The sequence below is a fragment of the Eublepharis macularius genome, chromosome 7, assembly GCF_028583425.1.
Source record: "Eublepharis macularius isolate TG4126 chromosome 7, MPM_Emac_v1.0, whole genome shotgun sequence".
In the NCBI taxonomy this organism is placed as follows: Eukaryota; Metazoa; Chordata; class Lepidosauria; order Squamata; family Eublepharidae; genus Eublepharis; species Eublepharis macularius.
The window spans coordinates 114,485,820-114,507,116 of record NC_072796.1 but is presented as its reverse complement, the minus strand read 5'-3'; the positions used below and the strand labels follow the sequence as shown (position 1 = coordinate 114,507,116).

At 42.8% G+C, this 21,297-nt stretch overlaps 2 protein-coding genes across 3 annotated transcripts in view; one reads left to right on the top strand and one right to left on the bottom strand.

Moving 5' to 3' along the window:
• The window catches only part of DPYS (dihydropyrimidinase), a 51,505-nt gene extending 36,948 nt beyond the window's left edge, over positions 1–14,557 (top strand). The window contains exons 8-10 of one of the 2 annotated variants that reach the window (XM_054984545.1): positions 7,560–7,767; positions 11,836–11,938; positions 14,192–14,557. In XM_054984545.1, coding sequence (XP_054840520.1) covers positions 7,560–7,767; positions 11,836–11,910 — 283 coding nt within the window. In that variant the 3' untranslated portion in view covers positions 11,911–11,938; positions 14,192–14,557. Of the gene's footprint in view, positions 1–7,559; positions 7,768–11,835; positions 11,939–13,977 lie in introns of both variants that reach the window. The other variant, XM_054984546.1, reaches the window with a different exon arrangement.
• Positions 14,558–14,648: 91 nt separating this feature from the next.
• DCSTAMP (dendrocyte expressed seven transmembrane protein) overlaps positions 14,649–21,297 on the bottom strand; it is a 35,812-nt gene continuing 29,163 nt past the window's right edge. Inside the window, exons 4-5 of the mRNA XM_054985899.1 lie at positions 17,954–18,280; positions 14,649–16,706 (exon numbers count right to left, since the gene is read on the bottom strand). Coding sequence (XP_054841874.1) covers positions 16,623–16,706; positions 17,954–18,280 — 411 coding nt within the window. The 3' untranslated portion in view covers positions 14,649–16,622. The remainder of the gene's footprint in view (positions 16,707–17,953; positions 18,281–21,297) is intronic.

Sequence of the window (21,297 nt, the reverse complement as noted above, 5' to 3'; positions counted from 1 at the left end):
TGTGTGTTGCATCTGCAAAGCTTACTCCATGTCATGAATAGAGTTTACATCTTGCACACTAACCCTTTTAGTTTAAGCTCCCAGTTGCTCTCTTTTTATTGCACATGTATTACCCACATCCTTCTATAATGACCTCCGTAGGGAAGGCCCCAGAACTTCCTTCCTATGGATTGATCAATGGTCTTTTGTTTCTTTTCCTTTTATGCCTGATGCTATGTCTTTCCTGTGAGTGCTTAGTATGTTTTAAAAGTACACTGTATGGGGGAAAATGCAGCAGTGCCATTAAAGAGGCAACACTTCCAAGTAGCTAGAGGCCAAAATAATGGAAGAAATGGTAGCAGGAGGAAGATAGACGGGGCACTGCAATACACCATCAGCTTTACCTTTGTATTTGCTGCAACTGCTATTTTAAACAGAGTGTACAATATATGCACAGAGTAACTAATGTGGTTCCAGTTTAAAACAACAACAACACTGGTCACGCCTAAACCAGTCCACCTCTCTCAGCATCCAGAAAGTCAGCAAAAGAGGGGACACCTCTGGTAGGCCATTTCCCCACGACACATGTGCTGCCACCAAACAAGGGTCTCTGGGCTTTGGCCCAAGAAGTTGCTAATTTTACCTGCCTGCATGCTGGTACCACAAGCAATGCAGAACGGAGCTGCTGCAGGGGAGTATACTAAAAGAGCAAGTCCTGCAGGTGTCAAGGTCACAAATGGTGGGGAATTTCTAATGTATTGGTTTCTTCTTTGAATACAAGACTTGGTCTTTTTTGGAAGTGTCTCTCATGGAAATAGATCTGAATATTTGCAGACCCAAATACAAATTCTAACCTTTGTGTTTACCCTAAAGTACATACATTGGCTCAATCATAATTTTGGTTTCAGTTATAAGGCCTGCTGAGCTTTGTTTATCATCACTGCATCCGCTCAATGTGTCATATTCTCAGCCTTTGGTCAATGGCAGTGTACATAGCCTGGAGAGTCTGTTAATAAATATTACTGAGAAAATCTCACAGTAGTCTCTTCATCATTTAAGAAAAGGCCATGTCTGCTGCTATTTCTTTATGCAAGGAACTAAGAGAAACTGATCATAGATTTACTATTTCAGTATTGAATTATATGCAAAATTTTCTGTAGGAGTTTATCCCAGGAGTTTGATTGTGCTATTTTTCTTCAGCACACAAAAGAAGATCACATGCTTTCCATCTGCATGCCTTTTTATTTTACATAAAAGGGAAGAACAAAGAAAGAAACAACAAAAGTCCATCTCCAGGAGAACACAGTGTTCATTTTCTGTGCCGTGCAGTCTCACAAAATATCATCTGCATTCTTCAGGGAGATAATTCCTACTTGTTTCAAAGGAGCAATGCTGAATCTTTTCCCTATTAATTTAAAGCATATCCTGTTTTTCCTTGATACAGGGCTTCTTTCTTTCTTTCTTTCTTTCTTTCTTTCTTTCTTTCTTTCTTTCTTTCTTTCTTTCTTTCTTTCTTTCCAGTATAGCTAGGGTTACCAATCTTCCAGGAGGGACCTGGAGTTCTCCCAGAATTACAGCTGATCTCCAGATTACAGAATCGTTTCCCCTGGAGGAAATAGCTTCAGAGGGTAGGCTATAAGGTATGCCATAGACTACAGGAGAAATATAAGTCCTAGAGAGACATAAGGTTAGAATTTGTATTTGGGTTGGCAAATATTCAGATCTATTTCCATGAGAGACACTTCCAAAAAAGACCAAGTCTTGTATGAGATGCTTTAGGTTGATCCTGCACTGGGCAGGGGGTTGGACTAGATGGTCTGTATGGCCCCTTCCAACTCTATGATTCTATGATCCCTGCTGAGCTCCTTCCCCTCCCCAAACACCACCATCTCCAGGAATTTCACAAGCTAAAATTGACAACCCTAAGTATGTACCTATGGTGGGTACAGGAGGGTATACCCCACCTACACACAGACACATAAGCCTTTCTTACCCCTTGTCACCCAAGCAGGACCCCCCCCCCGCCCTGCTGCCACATACCACCTGTCTAGCCTCCACTACAGCCGGCAGAGAGCCAGGCAAGCAGTCAGTACCCTGTATTTCCCCCCCCCCCCAGCTACAGCCCAGGGCTACTGGGGGAAAAGAGAACTCAGAGGTTACTTTCCCTCAATATACACTTCCACCATTTAATGCACTAGGTCCTTTCCATGTGACCAGAGCGCGCACATGCGTGTGTCTTATTCCCCTTCAGCTAATAACTTCAGGCAGTCCAGGGTTAAAAAAAAACAAAAACAAACTTTATTTGCACAAAGGAACATAGAAGTGAATGGGTTTTAAACTAATAACATATCGGAGTTAAACAGGAAAGGTTTCAAATATAAAAGAAATAGCCAGCTAATTTTCCGCTGCCTCTCTGAGTGGCGTTTCAAACCCCTCTCCAAAGCCACCTTTTCCCTTCAACAGACTCTGATTCTGATTGGCCCAGCATTCCACCCACTCCCATTGGCTGTCCCTCAGGAGAGGTGGCGCTGCAGCCGGTCCTGTCGTTTACAAGCCCTTACATTTGTTTATTCACTCCACTTTCTGTTATCTTCTGTATTTTCATTTCTTAAAGCAGTTTGTGGATGTAATGATCAATTTATTAAATAACAGCTCTGTGATAACCACAGTGACTTCAGGAATCTTACTCCTAGTCTCATACTGCTCCTGCTATCCACCATCTCCATGAATTTCAGTAGCATTATTATATGGTAGACCTTTAATCATGCAGAAAAACATCTCTTTGTTGTGCTCAAACATGGGAGAAGCTAATAGCTCAGTGATTGAGTACCTGTTTTGCTGACATAAGGTCCCATATTCATTTCTACCACTTAGTCATCGTCAGCAGCACTGGCTCACTAGGTGGATCACAGGAAATATCCCATTCTGCACCATTGTTGGCCTTTGAAGGGAGAGGCCACACCGTTTATCAAGAGGCAGCAACAGAGTTGCCAGAGCCATGACTGGAGCACTGTACAAGCAGGTAGCTGCTGATTGGCTAGCAGTACCTGGCACCAGCAAGCGATGTCATCACTGATGCCTGCCAATAAAGGGCACACTTTTCCCTAGGAACTACCACATACATTGCTTCTGGTCGTGGTAGATATTGCTGAGCTGGGGAGACCAATGAGTTGCCTCAGTGCAAAGCAGCATTGCTGTTTACATGTAGTTCACTTGGTGTAGGGAATGGAATGATCTGAGTAAAGATTTTTTTTCTTTCATCTCCTGTCCTATAATTCCTTCCCTAAAATTGCTATTTCTGTGTTTTGACATATGTATTTTAGTTTTGGTTTTAATTCATTTTACAATCTGTTCTAATGTTCTTTTTAAAATTGTGAACTGCCTTGGTGGCCCTGATTGAGCAGAAAGGCGAGATATAAATGTAAATAAATACAGAAGTAAATTAATTTTCTTGTATAAAGTAAATACTTGCATGCCTGTGACAGCATTGCCAAATAGTAAGACAATGATAATAAATAGGTTAATGTTCTGGGTAATGCCTTTCCTCAAAACAGCTACACTATCTTATTACATAAATTAACTGAAAAAAGCAATCTAAAAGGACTGGGTTTTTTTTTAGTTACTCTTGAGACTTAATGATGATAATTTGTCACTAACCATTAATCACTGTAATTAATTTTATACCAGAAAGAACCATGGTTTTGTTTGGTCTCCATTGTCTTCTTTTGTCATAAAGTGATAAATTTGTGTAGCAGTCACCTAAAAGTCTAATGGGGGGAGGGTTACATTTAATTTTTAGATGAAATTAAATGGGGCCATTGCCCGTGTGGGTCCCTGCCCACCATTGGTTCTGCTGAAATGAATGATAAGGCCATTATTGGTTTCCACGGACCCAGGATCTAGGCCATATTCTTTCCACATTCTGTTTGTTCTCAGGTGCAGTTGAGTGGCTGGGATAATAATGGCCCAAGTAGACCCCAGTGATTGTAAATTGGCAGCTGCTGCTCAGATTCTTTTGCCATTAGCTGAGCAATCAATAGTAGCCAGACATCAAGAGAAATTGCAGGAACTTTCAGAAGCTTCCTGGTAATGTTCTTCAGTGATGAAGTTGTCAGTGATAACAGAAACTGTTTGATGTGATCGAGCTGAGCTGTCCAACGTCGAAGCCCAGCAGTGGATTCTTTCTGATCGGAATCCGGTTCCCCCTAGTTCTTCTTGCATGCCTAGGAGCATTTCAGCTGTTCAGTCTGTTACTTGGGGTTTGAAGGGCGTCCTAATTGTGAAGAATCCTTCTTTTTTAAGTAAGTGGGAAAACAAGAGGTTTGTGGACTGCATACTGCACACCTTTATAACCTTCTTTATGTTGGCTAATTCTCCCCTCTAAAGAGCTCATTGTTTTGAAAAATGTTTGGAGCAGCCCATGTGTACTCCCAATTGAAACATCACAAACGGCAGAGTCAGAAGAATGCCTAATGGCTTTTCTACCTATATGTATTCAAAAGGCAGCATGAGGTGGTGGCTAGAGAACTGGACTATGATTTGAGAGACCCGGGTTCAAATCCCTGCTCTGCCAAGGAAGCTCACTTGGTGATCTTGGCCCAGCCACTTTTTCTCAGCCTAACCTTTCTCACCGGGCTATTGTTGAGATAAAAGGGAGGAGGGGAGAACAATATTGTAAGTTGCTTTGGGCAAAAAGCAAGGTAAATAAATAAATCTGCTTAGCTTTTAGAAGAGTGTAGCACTGGTTCCAAATATATATCATTTGGTAGGGAGAGAATGCTTCTTGAGTTGAGGAATGAGAGGCAGGGATGGTGGGGCTTTGTGGCTGGGGTGGGGGCTGGCATGCTGGCAAATCCTAGAGCATCCTCGAGGTCACTTCTGGTTTTCACCAGAAATGGCCTCACCTGCCACTGTAGCAGGAGACCTGGGAAGCCTCGCTGAACATAAAGAAGCGTTAAGGCTATAAAACTGCAAAGGAGTCCATTTTACAATATGAAAACTTTCCAGTTATGCAAGAGCTACACTAGATGCTTCAGACTTATGAGCTTAACTAAAGCCTATTATTATTATACTGTAACCCTTGCATTACATACAGCCTTCTACTTAGCCAGTATGGCTGGTGTTGGATTAGGACTAAGGGACCCGGGTTCATATCTCCCCCTCAGCCCCAGTGCCTGTTGTGTGACTACTTTCTCACTCAGCCGACAAAATGTTTGTGATGATGAAGTAGAGGAGGGGACTTTTTATGAGTTTCTTGGGAAAGGAGCAGAATAAAGATAAAGAATTGCACTTTGCTGTTCGTGTCACCTGCTGCACCTAAACCTATTCTATGTGGTCTGCACAGGGTTAAAGGATGAGCTAAAAGACGTGTCTTTTTTCAATGGGGCATTATCTGAAGGGATGCCAAGCTGAGAAACAGAAGCAGCCCTCCATACCCCAAAGGAATTGAAACAGTCCAGGAGAGAGATGGATATGGCACAATGTTTAATCAAGCTGGAGCCATGCTGCACTCACGCCTCAGTGTGTATACTGCAATAGAGAAAGAAGCCCCATTGCCTGTGTGAAAGGCAGAGATCTGCCGACCCTAACAAAGAGCAGTTTATTGTTTGGAGACAGTCTGACAGTTGGTCTGCTGTGTGTTGGATCCACATCTTTCTGTCTGGTCTTAGAACCTCCAAGGGTAATGCCCAGTCTCAGTTTATGTTCATTCAGATGGAAATGGTGTGACAGGCTTTTCTTCTTCTTTTTTATCATGCTTGCAGCCGAACAGACTAAATAAAACAGCATTTCCTCCAGGTTTTAATTTGCAGTAGGGTTTTCACTGAAATGGTTTTCAATACCAGAGCTTAACCCTAAAACGGGGTGGGGGGGAAGAAGGGTCCCTGACAAGGGCCTGGACCCTATGAACAAGTTCCAGCACACTTGGAAGTCTCTGCTGTGAAAGCCAGTTTGGTGTAGTGGTTAAGAAGAGCATGGGACTCTAATCTGGAGAACTGGGTTTGATTCCCCATTCCTCCACTTGAAGCCAGCTGGGTGACCTTGGGTCAGTCACAGCTTCTAGTTCTCTCAGCCTCACCTCACAGGGAGTTTTTTGTGGTGATAATAACATGCTTTGTAAACTGCTCTGAGTGGATGTTAAGTCATCCTGAAAGGCAATATATAAATCGAATGTTGTTAGGTGCATCATCATACTTCCTCTTCCACTGAAACCTCCATTTACAAAGTGGCATTGAACATATCAAAATGAAAGCTTTAGCAGAATTGGAAATGTGTTCCACAGCAGGGACTATCTAGGGCACATAGAACTCATTCATAGGATCCAAGCCTGGGTGTACAATGCATTTTGTTCACTCCTGAGCAAATGCAAAAAATACCTATCAGGCATTGGAGTTCTGCATTCCGGTTCATAGTATGTCCTCTGCATAATTATCCTTGCCGTGTGTCCCACCATCTGCAGATTTCACAGCAGAGGACTTTCCCACTTCTCTCTCATGTGACAACAGATTAAGCATTCCCAACATCTTGTCTCTGGAATCCTTGCTATCAGAAGGGCCAAAGAGGAGATCTGCCACATTTAATTATTTTCTGGAAACTCTTGTGCTCTTCACATGATGCGTGACAATGCTCATAAAGTGTGAGTCAGATTTTACCCCTGCTCAACTCCGTCAGTACTGAGCCCATGTGCATTCCCACTGTATACTCACAGGCTCCACCCTGAACCTAGGAGTGCTGCTTTTCAAGGTTTCCTGGTTGCAAGACAGATCCTATCTATATGTACAGTTTTTATGCCTATTGGCTTGAGACTAAATGCACAAGGCTGGGAGACACATACGGTTGAGCTCGTGTGTGTGATTTCCCCACCCCACACACTTGTGTTGCCTGTACAGACGCACATGTGTCGTATGTATGGGTCTTCTATGTTTATTTGTTCAACTTCTTCCCTTTGAGCTTTCTTTTTTTCTTTTATCTTTTGCAGTCATTCACAGACCTGCTTTGCATGAAGAATATCCTAGGTTCAATCCACTCCATCTCTAGTGAAAAGAATCAGGTTATAGGTGATGTAAAATATCTCTACAAGAAACCATGGAAAGTTGCTGCTGGCCAGAGTCAACAATATTGACTTTAAGAGACCAGTGTCTCGACTCCGTATCAAGCAGTTCTGCATATTTGCATATTGCATCTATGTTCTGTTTTGCTTTCAAAACGCAGTCCAAGGGCACAATGCAAAGCAAGCTCTCCTGCATAAGCCTCATTGAAATAAATGGGAACTATGCAGGAAGATGCATAATTGTGATCTTGCAGTTACTATTCATTGCAGCAAATGTGTACACAAGAAATTCTCTCAAAGGGGCTTCAAATCAGCAATTTAAGCAGCAACTTCTAAACGCCTTTACTTAGAAATAAGCTTTCTTTGTTTCTATGGAACTTACTTTAAAGGGTCGTGTTAGCACTGTACCTTTAATTACACATCTAGTTTTTTTCTTCTTACATCATGTCTCAGTGGACTTTCAGCATCTGGACTACAACAGAAGTCTCACTGTAACAATTCAAACCATTGTTGGTTTGTTTACTAATTGCAGGACCATCTCGGCAAAGACCCATCACCAGGCTATTGACTTCAATATTTTTGAAGGCATGGTCTGCCATGGAGTACCGGTCATGACCATTTCACAAGGCAAAGTGGTTTATGACAGAGGAGTCTTCCATGTGGCAGCAGGACAGGGAAGATATGTTCCTCGTGCACCATTTCCTGACTATGTCTACAAGCGTATCAGACAGCGGGATCAGGTTTGGATTCTGCCTTTGTCTCTGTTTTGAAGTTCAGTTTCTATAAACCTCTCATGTGCCATGATTCTTGCTAGAACCTGCAAGAGTTTTCTCCTCTAATTTAAAAAAATGGAACAATCAAATGTACGCAACTCTGAACCATTCAAATTAACCAACAGTGCTTGATTAATTTATACCAATAACATGAGTTATGTATACCAACAATCAAGATTCTAATTTGAACATTAAAATATGCCACCTTTTTTCTTCATTGGCCCTTTTCGCACTTACGGTTTAAACCGCCATTTATGAGCATTCGCCCCGATCGCAGTGGCTTCGGCATTGCACCTGTTCATTTCACACTGTCCACTGCAATTTCGATTTGGTGTCTGTGCTTCATTTCAAAACCTCTGTGCAATTTTGGGCTTTTGGGGCCTTGCAATTCACGTCACACTTTTTTAAAAAAAATTCAGCATGCGTAGTAACGTTGCAATGTTGGGACCCTTCCCCCCTTTTTGCTGATTGGGCTGTCCCCTGCCCACCGGAGAGGCAATTGGTGGCAGAGTTCTGGGGGAAAACATGTACCACTCTCATTTTTTTAAATCAAGCCAGGAAAGGGTTAAAATGCTGCCGATTAATCTCCTCCCAGGAAGCAGAGGCTTGTTTCCAAAGGGCTGTGCAAAATGCTTGGGTTTTTTCCCCCTCTTTGGCAAAGTCTGAAACATGCCTGGGAGGGAGGGAAAAGCAGCCATTTAATCCTTTCCTGGCTTTTAAAGCCAGGAAGAAAGTGCAGGAACATTACAACGTTGCAACCTATTCTTGTCTTTAAAAAAAAAAGAATGTGTGTGCATACCCTAAGGGAGGAAGGAGAAAGCAGCTATTTAACACTTTCCTTGATTTTAAAGCCAGGAAGAAAGTGCAGGAACATTACAACGTTGCAACCCATTCTTGTCTTTAAAAAAAAAAGAATGTGTGTGCATACCCTAAGGGAGGAAGGAGAAAGCAGCTATTTAACACTTTCCTTGATTTTAAAGCCAGGAAGAAAGTGCAGGAACATTACAACGTTGCAACCTATTCTTGTCTTTAAAAAAAAAAGAATGTGTGTGCATACCCTAAGGGAGGAAGGAGAAAGCAGCTATTTAACACTTTCCTTGATTTTAAAGCTAGCAGGGAATTAGCAGCAAGCTTAGGAATCATTCCTGGCTTTTGAAAAAAAATAAAACAGCATGCATACCGGGAGGAAGGAAACCAACGAAGAAGCAGCCTTATGACCCTCAGCTCACTTTACTAAAAAAAATGGTGGACAAGGAGTTCAGAGAGCTGAGGAGGGGGGGAGTGGTTAATTCTGCAGAAACCAATCAGCTCCCAGGGAAAAGGAGAGGGGGGGGAGAGAAGCAAAAAGGAGGCAAAAGTGTTCACATTAGCAAAATGCGGGCCAGCTGCCAGTCGGCAGCGAACTTAAAAAAACATCGGGGTATGTCCGCAGGGGGAAAAATCGGGGATACAGCGGACAAAAAGCGGGACTGCATCCCATGACTTCTTTTAAGTGTGAAAACCTTGCAAACATGGGATGTGGAACAGGTACAAACGCGCTCTAAAAACCGAGTGCGAAATATACCATTGTTAACCACCATTATCTTCTCCTCCCTCTCCTGTCCCTATAATCCAAGCTCCCTTTTTATTCTTTCCCCAACCAATGTATGTATATTTTTTACTGTCACCCATCCTTGTTTTCTTTCTTAAGGTGTGTTGTTTGTAGTTATAAAAAGCAAAACTCTAATCAACTTCAGATTTTAAGAGGCTTTTCTTTTTTTCCAGATTCAGTCACCGGGGAAAAAAGGGGAGAGCTATTTAATCTTTTCTTCCCCTTCCCTTTTCTTGCTGAAAAATACCATCCTTCTGCTACTTTTTACTCCAACAGAGGAAAATCTGTTTATATCTGTGTAGATGATCAAAGAACATATAGTTGCACCCTTAAAAACAGGAGAACAATTTCCAAAATGTAAATGTTAATGTTGTGTGATTCTAAACAGGGCTTTGCCCTCAATTAGCTTTGAAGGGAGCAGTAAATAGCTAACTAATAGGGAATAATTTCAGATCAAGGGCAGAGGGAAACATCTTTTTGCTTAAAAAATACCCAAGCCAGCTTACAAAATAGACATATATATAAAATATAAGTTCGCTAAATAGAAAAATCAATATAGTCTGTCAATGTAAAAATCAAATTCAGTTTAAAAGCAGACAAGAGTATTCAAAAAGCAATGGAACAATAAAACAACAGCTTCTTAAAGTACCAGTAAGATGTAAATTTGCTAGCCTTTAGGTGGGGCCTGGAAATGTACCAGAATTACAACTCGCTTCCAGACTACAAAGATCAGCTCCCATGAAGGAAATGGCTGCTTTGGAGGATAAGCTGTATGGCGTTATCTCCACTGAGGTCCCTCCCCTGCCCAAACCCTGCTCTGCCCAAGCTCCACCCCCAAATCTCCAGGAATTTCCCAACTTGGAGTTGGAAACCCTAGTAAGATGATGACAACACTGCAACATAGCTGCATCCCTAAAGACCTCACTATAAAACCAGTCAAGCTAATCAGTGAATATCCAAGTATTTCAAGGGTATATTAGACCTCAGATTGCCTTGTAAGGCCAAGTATACCTCTGGCAGGAGAGAGTTCCGCATCCTCTGGGTAGCCGCTGAAAAAAGCTTGATCACACCACCCTCTCATCTGATAATGTGGGGCTACAGAAGCGTCGTGGGTAGAGTGTCAGCCTTGGACAAGGATCCATTCACCTTCTGACTGGCCTTCACTGAATTTGTGTAACCTTAGAAGGGCAGGCCCTCTTTTGGTAGCCTGCTGGGCTGACAGTGCTGCTCAACATAGTACAAGATGCAGAACCCCACTTCATTCAGCAGCAAAAGCCATCACTGTAGCCACAACTGCAAACAATGCAACGGTTTCAGCCTTCAGCAGTGGCCGCCATCTTTGTTTCCAGGGCCACTGCCAGGAGGGGGCACCTGCTGAGTTACAGCTACCCAAGCAGTAGGTGCCCGAGTCATTATCACCAGCCTTGCTGGGCCTGGATGGAGCTTCTCTCAACTGCTGTAGCTTCTACCTCCCTTTATTCCCGTCCTGTCGGTGACTGGCATTTCACTGAGGAGACCTGATGGGAGGTGAAAACACCACACCACTGACAAACTGGGAAGGGTTTTTATGTATGATGGGAGGAAAATGGAAAGGAGTGGGGGAACGGGAGGGACTGCTTGAACCCCTGGGAGTTTACAGTATCCTAGAAGGAGATGTTTAGGCCTAGGGAAATTCCCCCAATTCTTATTCCCCCGTGCCCACAAACACACACACACACCATGATTCCTTACATGCCTTCAACTTATTTAGTATAATTTAGGTGCACCTCCCGTTTGACCTCTTTTCTTTAATGGAAAACTAAAGTCCTACAAACAGGTATGTGCTAGTAAGTGTGTCTGTCTTTTTAAAAGAATGTGCCACATAGACCAAGGAAGTAAGAAGCATTTATTCAATAAGGTTATGTTGAAGTAACTAAAAGGCAATGAATTCCAAAGCCATAATATATATCACCTCAAACCGTCCTTCTTTTATTCATTAATTAGTATTCTTTAAAAAGATCTGTGCTGCAGTTAGATGTTTTGGACAAATCTATTTACCTTTTCTCATTTTAGCAAACTGGGATTCCCCAGACACCCATCCCATGGACTCCACTCAGGGAATCAGTTTTCGCAGTCAAATAAATTATCATCTGCAATCATGCAACCAATCAATGGAGATTTGCAAGCAAACAGAAATGGTAGCTGTGGTAGTGGACTTCAGAGGGTCCTGGAGTCTGGACACAGTTCTTGAATGCAAAACAGCTGTCTGATTTGTTCATGCACAGGTGGATTACCAAATGTCTGTTTTAAAGAGGTCAGAATGGGAGCAGAGGAGAAATATGGCCCCTAAAATCTGCTACAGATTGATACCAGTAACAAAGTATACAACCACTTACACTGTTTTTAGTTTCTAAGAAAGAAAAATGCAACATTTTTTTTTTAAAAAGAACTATGTTTTGTTGCAGGTCTGTCAGCCTGTCCCTGTCCAGCGGGCTCCGTATGCGGGCAAAGTGATCTCACTTATTTCAGCACAAAAATAAATCCCACACAACAGATCCGCTTCTGCAGGTAAATGTCTCAATCCACCTTTTGACCAAAAGCAGCTACTAGTGACCCTAGATGGGTTTATTATCACCATCGACAGGCTTGTCATTTAGAAAAAGTATACATTTTTTTACAATTTTAAACCATTAAGATACTTCTTACCTAAGGAAACCTAAGCACTGTAGTTTCTATGGAACATTTTTGTAAAGAGTGTGGGTTATAAAGAAATACTTATAAACGAATAATTTATTTATAAGGAGCTATAGATACCACTGTGACCTCCCCCCTCCCCACCAAAAAATCTCCTAGGATTTTCTGAGGAAAGCCAATCATAGTAAGAATCGGTTTAATTTGTCCTGCACATGTGCCCCATGCAGGAAAAGCATACTAAATGCTGTGGTATAGTGCGTTACTCTACTTAGACAAAGCTTCTGAGTATAAATTTCACGAATTCTGCCTACATGGCATGCCTATTTTATGCCCTGCCTGTTTTGGAGAGACTGTCCCAGTTTGGCTTTCAGTGTGTGCTGTATTAAGTGGGCTTAGAATGGTGTGGGCTGGAATCCCAGCCCACTGGGTGACGTTTGACAGTCACTTGCGGTCTTGCTTGGCTTGAGAATTCTGTGGTTTCAGTCTTCTTGGGATTCCACTCCAGTAATCCTCGCTAAGAAAGGAAAAAGTTAGGAAGCCAATAGTGTGTTTTTATTTACTATTTATTTACCAAAATTATACTCTGCCTTTCTGTCCTCAGCAGGGCCACCAATGCAGCCCCTGTGCACACTATACACATATATTAAATAAGTATAGTATAGTTTACCCACTCACTGTACATATATAGTAGCATTATTAAATAATGGCTATAGCATAAGAAAAATATTATTTATTTTTGCCTTTCTTCAAAAGTACAAGAGCACACAGAGAAGAGGAGACCTTTCAAAACCAATCCTTTGAGTGCCGAAAAATATTCCTTTTTTATTTTCAGGATGTTTGGCACAAAGAGGGGGGCTAGTTTAGAGGGGTTTTCTTCATTGTCTTATGTTGCAGAAGACTGCTCTCATGCAATGTAAAAGCCCCAAAACTCTAAGAAGTATGGATTATGTTTTTGACAAACAAGAGGTTAGTCTGTCACTTCCAGTAGTGATGTCATTGTGCTGGCCGCACGAGCACTCCTGCACTCTGCCAATTCAGCCTGTTTGGCTCCAAACAAAGCGTGGGAATGCTCCTGTGGCTGGCACAATGACATCACATCCGGAAGTGACATCGACGCACCCATTGGGAGCACGTGCACAGCACGTGTTCCTCCTGAGGTGCCTACCAGTGGCGGGCAACCTCTGGAAGCTTGCCCCCTTCTGCCAATTGCTGGGTAATTGGCAGGCAAGGGGGCAAATCCCCGGGAGTTTGCCTGCCACCAGTGGGTAACTGGGAACCAACATGTAATAGATTATTCCACTGAGGGAAAAATTTAACTGTAACATTTTCAGACTCAGCTACAGGGTTTTTTTGTCTCACACATGCAAATACGATGTTGAGAACAAAATGGCCCCTTCTGCATTTTCCATTCTTCTTTTGCCTGAGGAAGTACTTCCCATTTTGTTGTGCAAGACCAATTTTTAGGGGAAAAGACACAATACTTTTTTGACCTACCCTGTGTGGTGATGGGGCTTCTGGGCTTGCAGACAGTAGGGCTCATAGCTTTTGACAATATATTGCCTTTGACTATACAACAACTAAAGTAGGGCTCATAGCTTTGATGACTAGGACTTCCCCCCATTCGTTAGTCTGGATGCAATACAAGTGTTGAGGCAAGTCTCTGGACTCAGGTTGTTAGGACAGTGAGTTGTCTGTAAATAACACCTGACCGGTTCCTGATCTGTCCATCAAAGTGTTTGTTTGTGGCATTTGAAACTGGAAATGTATTAAGCTTAGGGAGCATGATGCAGGTTAGGGGCAAAATTATGTGGCCTTTGAGGCTGAAATTTCAGCAAAAAGCATCATTAGGGACAATGAGGTGGGAGGATTGTGAGTTATTTGGCCTACTCAATATTTGTTTCCTTTGCTAACAGGGAAGGAGCAAGTTGTAGTCAGATGCTCTACAAAAGAACAAAACCAAGGACAGTAGAGGAGTGACAAATCTGTAATAATTCTTTCAAGCTCTTTATGCTGTTGTCCTACTAGTGCTTCTCCTGCCAAAAAGCCATTTGAATGATTATATCACATCATAGTCTCCTCTTTCCTCTGAAAATTATGTTTACCCTCCTTATGTAATCTATTTTGCAGCCATATTAGCCTGCAGTTTTTATGTCAACTTCTGAAGAATCTTGAAAGACGTATCCTTTTTAAATTACAACTATTGACTTAATGAGTTAATGACATTTTACCTCTGCTTTCCACCTCCCTGGTGAATGTGCCTTGTGAAAACCGAATGAGAGATTCACGGGATGGTCCAGGTGCAGAGAACACTGTGTAAACATTGGAATCATTTGTGGCAATCACTGTGACTTATATAAGGACACAGGGATCCATTTCTGTATTGCATGTTATGTTCAAGGCATGCAAAATGAAACAAGCTATTGAACTAGTAACCTTAAAAGTGTTTCCCGGTGTGTATTGTTGGGATTTCATTAAAGTGCTTATGGGATTGCGCCTTTGCTTCGACTTGTCAAAGAGCCATCTTGGGTCTCCAATTACATAGTAAACTGCATTACAGGTCCTCTTTTCTTTCTGGTAGATGGCAGCTAGAATAATTGGTATTGTACCATTGGACCTTATCCAACATGGATCTCACATATATGCATACACCTCCCCTCCCCAAGACAGGTGAAATACATGCCCTGATTACCATGAAGATGCTGAGCTGTATAGTCCATTTTCTAACATAATACAGGGCAAAGAGACAGAGTGATGTAGCGGATAGAGCAGTGATACTCGCTCAGTAATGACTCTTTGACATCTTTTTTTTTCTGAGCATGGTTCCACAGTGTAATACCAGCCCCATGTTTCAGGAGAGTGGGCAAAGCCCTCTTCCAGTAAGGCGTGTGGGTAGCAGGAGCCTTCCAGCTTGAAACAGCCACAGCCAAAGGAACAAGTAAGCTGTAAGTACAGGCCTCATGCCAGGAATGGAAGGAAATGTGGCTGTTTTGGTTAATGGAAATTGCAAATGTAACTCTTCATGAATGAGTGTCAAGCTAAGATCTGGTAGACCCAGATTTGAATTCCAGCTTTGCCATGGAAGCTCACTGGGTGACCTTGGCCAGTTATATATAATCAGCCTAACCTAATTCATAGGATTGAGAGGATAAAATGGAGGAGAGGAGAACAATGGTAACACAATTTGGGGGCCCAGTGAGCAGAAAGACAGGGTATAAATTAAGTACATTAATAAATAAAGCTGTCTGGCAGAAATAATAACATTCGATTTATATACTGCCCTTCAGGACAACTTAACACCCACTCAGAGCGGTTTACAAAGTATGTCATTATTATCCCCACAACAAAACACCCAGTGAGGTGGGTGGGGCTGACTGAGCTCCAGAGAGCCGTGACTAGCCCAAGGTCACCCAGCTGGCTTCAAGAGGAGGAGTGGGGAATCAAACCTGGTTCTCCAGATTAGAGTCCAGCGCTCCCAGCAATGTTCCCAGCCCTGATCCTTTAACTACAGCTTGAATCTGTGAACTCTCATAGGCCACACATATGATCACCCACTCAACTTTGACATGTTCTTACAACAGCTGTCCTCTCAACATGCCTGGAAATAAATACTTCTCCTTGCCAATCCCTCACCCACCCACCAACATACTCCCAAGTTCCTTGGGAAGTACAACCTTCTCTTTGCCAACCCTTATCCTCTGCCACACATGCATGGTAGCATTGCAGGAAAACTTTACACAAGAAAACATCAAAACCAGTCGCCGTTGTTGCACACTTACACAACTTTTCAACTTTGTTTCATATAAGTCATGCATTCAGAATATAAATGCCCTGGACTCTGACAGTTTTGATTGCCATCCCAAGAAAACTGGGACAGCCCTTCATTAATTTTTCAAACTGCTGCTGATCTGCTTTGGGGGTTTTTCTCTCCCACAGGAAGGTTGATGTTTTTATTTCTCAGCCTTTTTAAAAAGTAAGTTCTGCATTTCAGAGTGTGGGTGGAATGGGTGAGTCAAAGGGACAAGCCAAGGTTTCCTATAAGCAATGTCACATTTGCTCACCAAAATGGAGGAGGGGGGAATAAGGGCACAGCAGCACTAGAAGCAACCTAAGAGAAGACTCCAGTAACTCTCTAATTGACTCTGTAGAACTAAAACCTTTCATTTCAGATTTGCAAAGTTCATGTTGAATTGAAAGCTTAAAGTGCTTTCATCTATGAAAAGTAAAACATCAAGTGGAAGGTGGCTGGAGGGACTGATGACACTTGGGTGATGATAGATATATCACAGGAAAGAAAATATCCACCCACACAAAAGAGCTGTGGCAAAGATGAGAGAGAAGCAGCAGAAAGTAAAACGGAAGGACCCCTAAAAATTCTTAGAGAAGGCACAAGAAGAGAGATATTGTTTACAGTATCAGGAAAATACAGCAAGTTAAGTAACACGTTGTATGAGTTCAAAGTTGCTCTGGAAGCAATAAATGATTTTAAAAAATTCGAATGCACAAGGCCACCACTCCACTCATACAATCGTCATTTTCTGTAAAGTTTTTCCTTCTGTTGTTAAACACAGCTGTCTTCCGTCTCCTTTGAGCCTTCTTTCCTGACATTTCTCGTAGCCTGGAGGATGGGGAACCAGAAGTGTAGCTGAGGGGGGAAAAGTAGTTATTTTTTTAAAAAATAGCGACTAGCCATTATTAAATAGCAGAAGTGGAAGGAACAGGGAAGTTAGTTCCCCATCTGTTCTGTCCAGAACAAAATGGAAACTGTTCCTTCCTCCTCTGACGAAAGAGGTGGCAAAGGAAGCATCGTTTAGCATTGTTCCCAAGCAAGATCTTCTTCATCCTTCCACCCGGATAGAGGGGAACTAGTTCAGGAAGGTAAGCTTGTGTCTGAGCTCTCCAGAGCCAAAGCCATTATGAGTGTGATTAAATCCGGGGAAGGGGGTATGAAATTAGGGCCATTACCAGACGGCTTACCTGCCTCCAGAACGTCGCACCATCTTGCGGGGAAAACACAATATTTCGCGTTTTCCCCGCAAGATGGCGCAACGTTCCGGAGGCAGGTAAGCCGTCTGGAAACGGCCTAGCTCAACCACCACTTTGCATAAAAACATAAACCGGGCTCTGCCGTATCAGCTCACTGGTCCGTCTAGGCCAGCAGCCTGTTTCATCGGCTCTGGCGGGCTAAACACACAGGACACAGAGGCCAAGGCTTCCCCATGCGGCTGCCTCCCAGCAGTGATATTTAGGAGTTTTCTGCCTCTGCATATGGAAGCTCTCTTCACTCACCATGGCACAGTAGACCTGTCCTCCACAAATCTAACCCCCTTTTAAAGAAATCTGTTCTTGTGGCCATCACCACTTCCACTGGTAGTGAATTCCACAGTTTAATTATTCATTGAGTAAAGAAGCGTTTCCTTTTTTCTGTCCTGAACCTATTTCCCAACAATTTCGGGGTGTCCCCAAATGCTAATAGTATAGAAGATGAAGCTCAGCTCCTTCTACCTACTTTCTTCAGCCTATGCATGATTTTATAATTTTTTTTTAAACTGAAAAATCCTAAGCTGTATCCACCCATTCTTAATACAAAAGGTGCTCCAACTTTTGTAGCAAATGTGTTACCAGACTGGCATGGAAGTAGCTCCCATGGAAGTAGCTCCCATGTATTAGACGTAAATGTTCCATTTGCCACATATTTTTGTGGGCGTGCTGGCACCTTAGCATATGCAGCTGTGGCCATGTTAGCCCTACAGCTAGGACTGAGTCTATGCCCTGCATGAGAAGCTGGAACCCTTTTGCCTATTCCTGGTAGATGCAGCTTACACAGGGGGGATGCAGGCCCAGACTGTAAATATAATATTGAGAACAAGCATTTAATTCCATGTTGTTTACCGTTGCAAATGAATTCAGTTTCCTTTTCATGTTTCGCTCAGAAAGCTTTGATCTTCGGTTTAATAACTTTGTATGCAGATACTCTATCCGTTTCATGTCTGTCTGTGGAAAGAATGATGTTGTCACGAGCATTTTAAGCTGTGTAAATGTAGAGGCCAACAAGCCAAGGACTGCTAAAAAGAAGACGATGACTGCTAGTTGGACCCATGTGGTAGCAAGAGCAAATTTTGGTTTGGGAATACAGGCATGCTTGAAGAGAGGAATCTTAAAGGAAGTCGTATTGTTAATGATCTCCCCATTGTTGAAGATAAATTTATCAGCATTTTTCTGTAAAAGAGAAATGAGAGCAAAAGTTGTAAAATACAGTTGACTGTTAATGTGGCTTCCATTATAATACAACTCACACACAATACTTTGAAGTTTCATCATACCTCTCAGTAGTCAAATGTCTCCGCAAGTTCTTTGGGTTTAGTTTCCATATCTGGGATATTCGCACTTTTAATTACTATTCAAAGCACCTTTGAGCTGTTACTCAAACTACCCATGCCCCTCTGAAAAGAACACCAAGGAGTTACCTTGCAGCAGGTTTGACAACTCCCATGGGACTTGGGACTGTCGGAAAACGGAGTGGACTAGCCACAGGATCCCACGGGGGGAGGGAAAGTCGCTACTTGTTCAGGCGGCCTGCCGCCACAAGCAGCCCCTTCAAAATGCTGCTACTCGGCAAATAGCTGACTGGCAGCAGCTCCACTCTGGAAGGACTCTGGCGAGCTACAGCTGAAAACAGGGATTGATTAAACGGACCTTTGGTCTGATCCAGTATGGAAATGCTTGTCTTCTTTTCCCCTTCTCAGCCAGCTTGCAATTTATAAGCCTACAAAGCATTAGCTCAGCAAGCAATAAAGATATTAAAATGAAAATTGAGTTGTTGCATGGTGCTCTTGTTTTTGAAATAGATTTCACACAGTATGATTCTTCGACATGTCTCCTATTTCTGCACACTCCTTATATTTCTGTTATATTCTTTCCAGAAGAACTAGCTTCCCCAAGGGTTTGCTAAAGATACGGTTCGGTTCAGTGCTCACTTGGTACAAGCTTGGTCGAGCGCAGTTGATAAACTTGCTGGTTACCCAACAGCCCTTCCCATAAAGCCTAGATGTGTGTGAAGGTGGACTGCTTCACTCAGCAAAGAGCAAAAAGTGTTCTGCCCATGCTGAAAAACACTGTCTACTTTATTAGTTCACATACCCAAGTCGTTAGCTCTGGCACAGAAAGCAGTTTTGGCAGCTATGTTCTTGTGAACCTGCCATCAGTAACCGTCCTCCTTTGTTTACTCCCGAATAGCCTCTTATCCACCTCTGATGAATTATGCGTCTTCTATTGCAGAACCTGAAGAAGGCTTGCAGCTTTGAAGAGGCTTATGCCAACATATACCCACAAGTCCAACTTGCAGCAGGGTGGGACTAAGCATGGTGGCAGAGCCCCCCTTTGCTATAAAACACTGATCGCTCAGGAGAGAGTTGAAGCGGCAATCACTGTGGGTGTTTTTGAAGGGGGCTGCTGCTTTATTTCTCCTCTAAAGAGCAAATTATCCAGCACACACAGGAGAGGTGGGGAAAGAATCACCTTGCTCCATCAGCTGGCAGCAGGTGTTATTTAAATCCCTTCCTGTCCTGTTGTCATTGGAAGCCAGGCAGTCATTATGTTTCTGAACCAAAATGCCCTACTCTCCGGAACACCTGAGAGTCTTATAATTGCTTCTTGGATAAATGGTTTCTTTAGGGGAGAGGGAAAAAATTGATGGCTCAGCGCAACCAGCTCTAAGACATGGTGAGGGGGAAAGTGCCTGCTGAGAAGCAACAAACAAAAAAGAACAAAAAATTAACACAAGCCTGAACTAACTTGGGCTGCGGTGCCAAACCAGCCAAATGTCTTCATGACAATTAGAAATTCTCACATGCCCAAGGTTGCCGATGACTCGTGTTTGTACGAGGGGGTTCTTAGGACCTTGCTTGCAAACCACCCCAGCTTTGGGGGAGGGCAGCTCTTGCCAGGAAATATATAGACAAGCCCAGTAATCAGTTTTCACATTCAGCTATTGATCTGAAATAAACATTACCTCTGAAGAAACATATCTGAAGAGTGAAGCCACAGGTAGCAAACACAGTCCAGAGACAGCATGAGCCTATCACCTCTTAGTCATCCTCCCATAACTATATCATAAAACACATTATGCGCTATCATATTATTCTGAGTTGGTGTTGGCACTAGTTAACAGATGGCAAGCGAAAGCACTCTGCATGTGCTCAGGCGCACTGATTTCAAAGTCATCTGCAGTAGGACAGCAGACTAATGCTTTAAATGGGACACTGTAATCCTTTCCAGGGAGTAAGCCCCACTGAGAAAATGGGTCTTACTTCTGAGTATGCCTGTTTAGGATTACTCCATCAGACGGCACTTCTAAACTGGTCTGACTCAGAATCCAATCAAGTCTATCCCGCAGGCTTGCTCCCAAAAAAGTGGGATTGCCCTGTCAGTTTCCAGGGGTTATTTGTAACCTGAACCCAGGGATTCTGCCTCTCTGCACACGCTACACTCCACTGAACGCCTCCAGACTTTCCATCACCTACCCCAAGGTGATGAAACAGCTGAGTTTTGAAAGCAATAATCACGATTAACTTATGAGACTGCAGTCCTCGCTGCTGTTGTTGCCGTTTGAGAAATAATTGGATTACCAATCTTTTTATCTCAGTCTCCTTTCTGTTTATCTATCTATTGCATTTTGATCCTGCCCTCCTCCAAGGAGCTCAGGGAGACATCCATGGTTCTCTCGCCCCTCATTTTATCTTCACAACAGCCCTGTGGGGTCAGTTAGGCTAAAATGGGTGGCTATCTCAGGCACTGTAACCCCCCCCCCCCACACACACACTTGTTCTCAAACCATGCCTTTCACAGTAGCTTGATATGAGGACTTAGCAGCTTACTATTATTAATATTGTTAATAATAATAATGTTAATATTATGCTGTGTCAACTCTCGGCTGCTAATGTCTACAGATCAAATTGCAAACAAATGGTCATTAGAAACCTTTGGGCCCAGGACTCACTTTCCTTGCATAATAGAGGCAACAGTGGAGAAGGGTCTGCTTCAGTCCTTCTGCCCCAACCCAGTGCAAATGGGCCTGATGTCACTTCTTGCTTGCAAGTCACAGGACCCAGCTAGTGGTGAGAATTAAGAATTAATTGCCTACCAAGGCAATTCAGTGAAGTTTCTAAAAGGTGGCAGCTATCTAATGCTACGTCAAGGAGGGGCTACAGCTCAGTGGTAAAGCGTCTGCTTGGCAT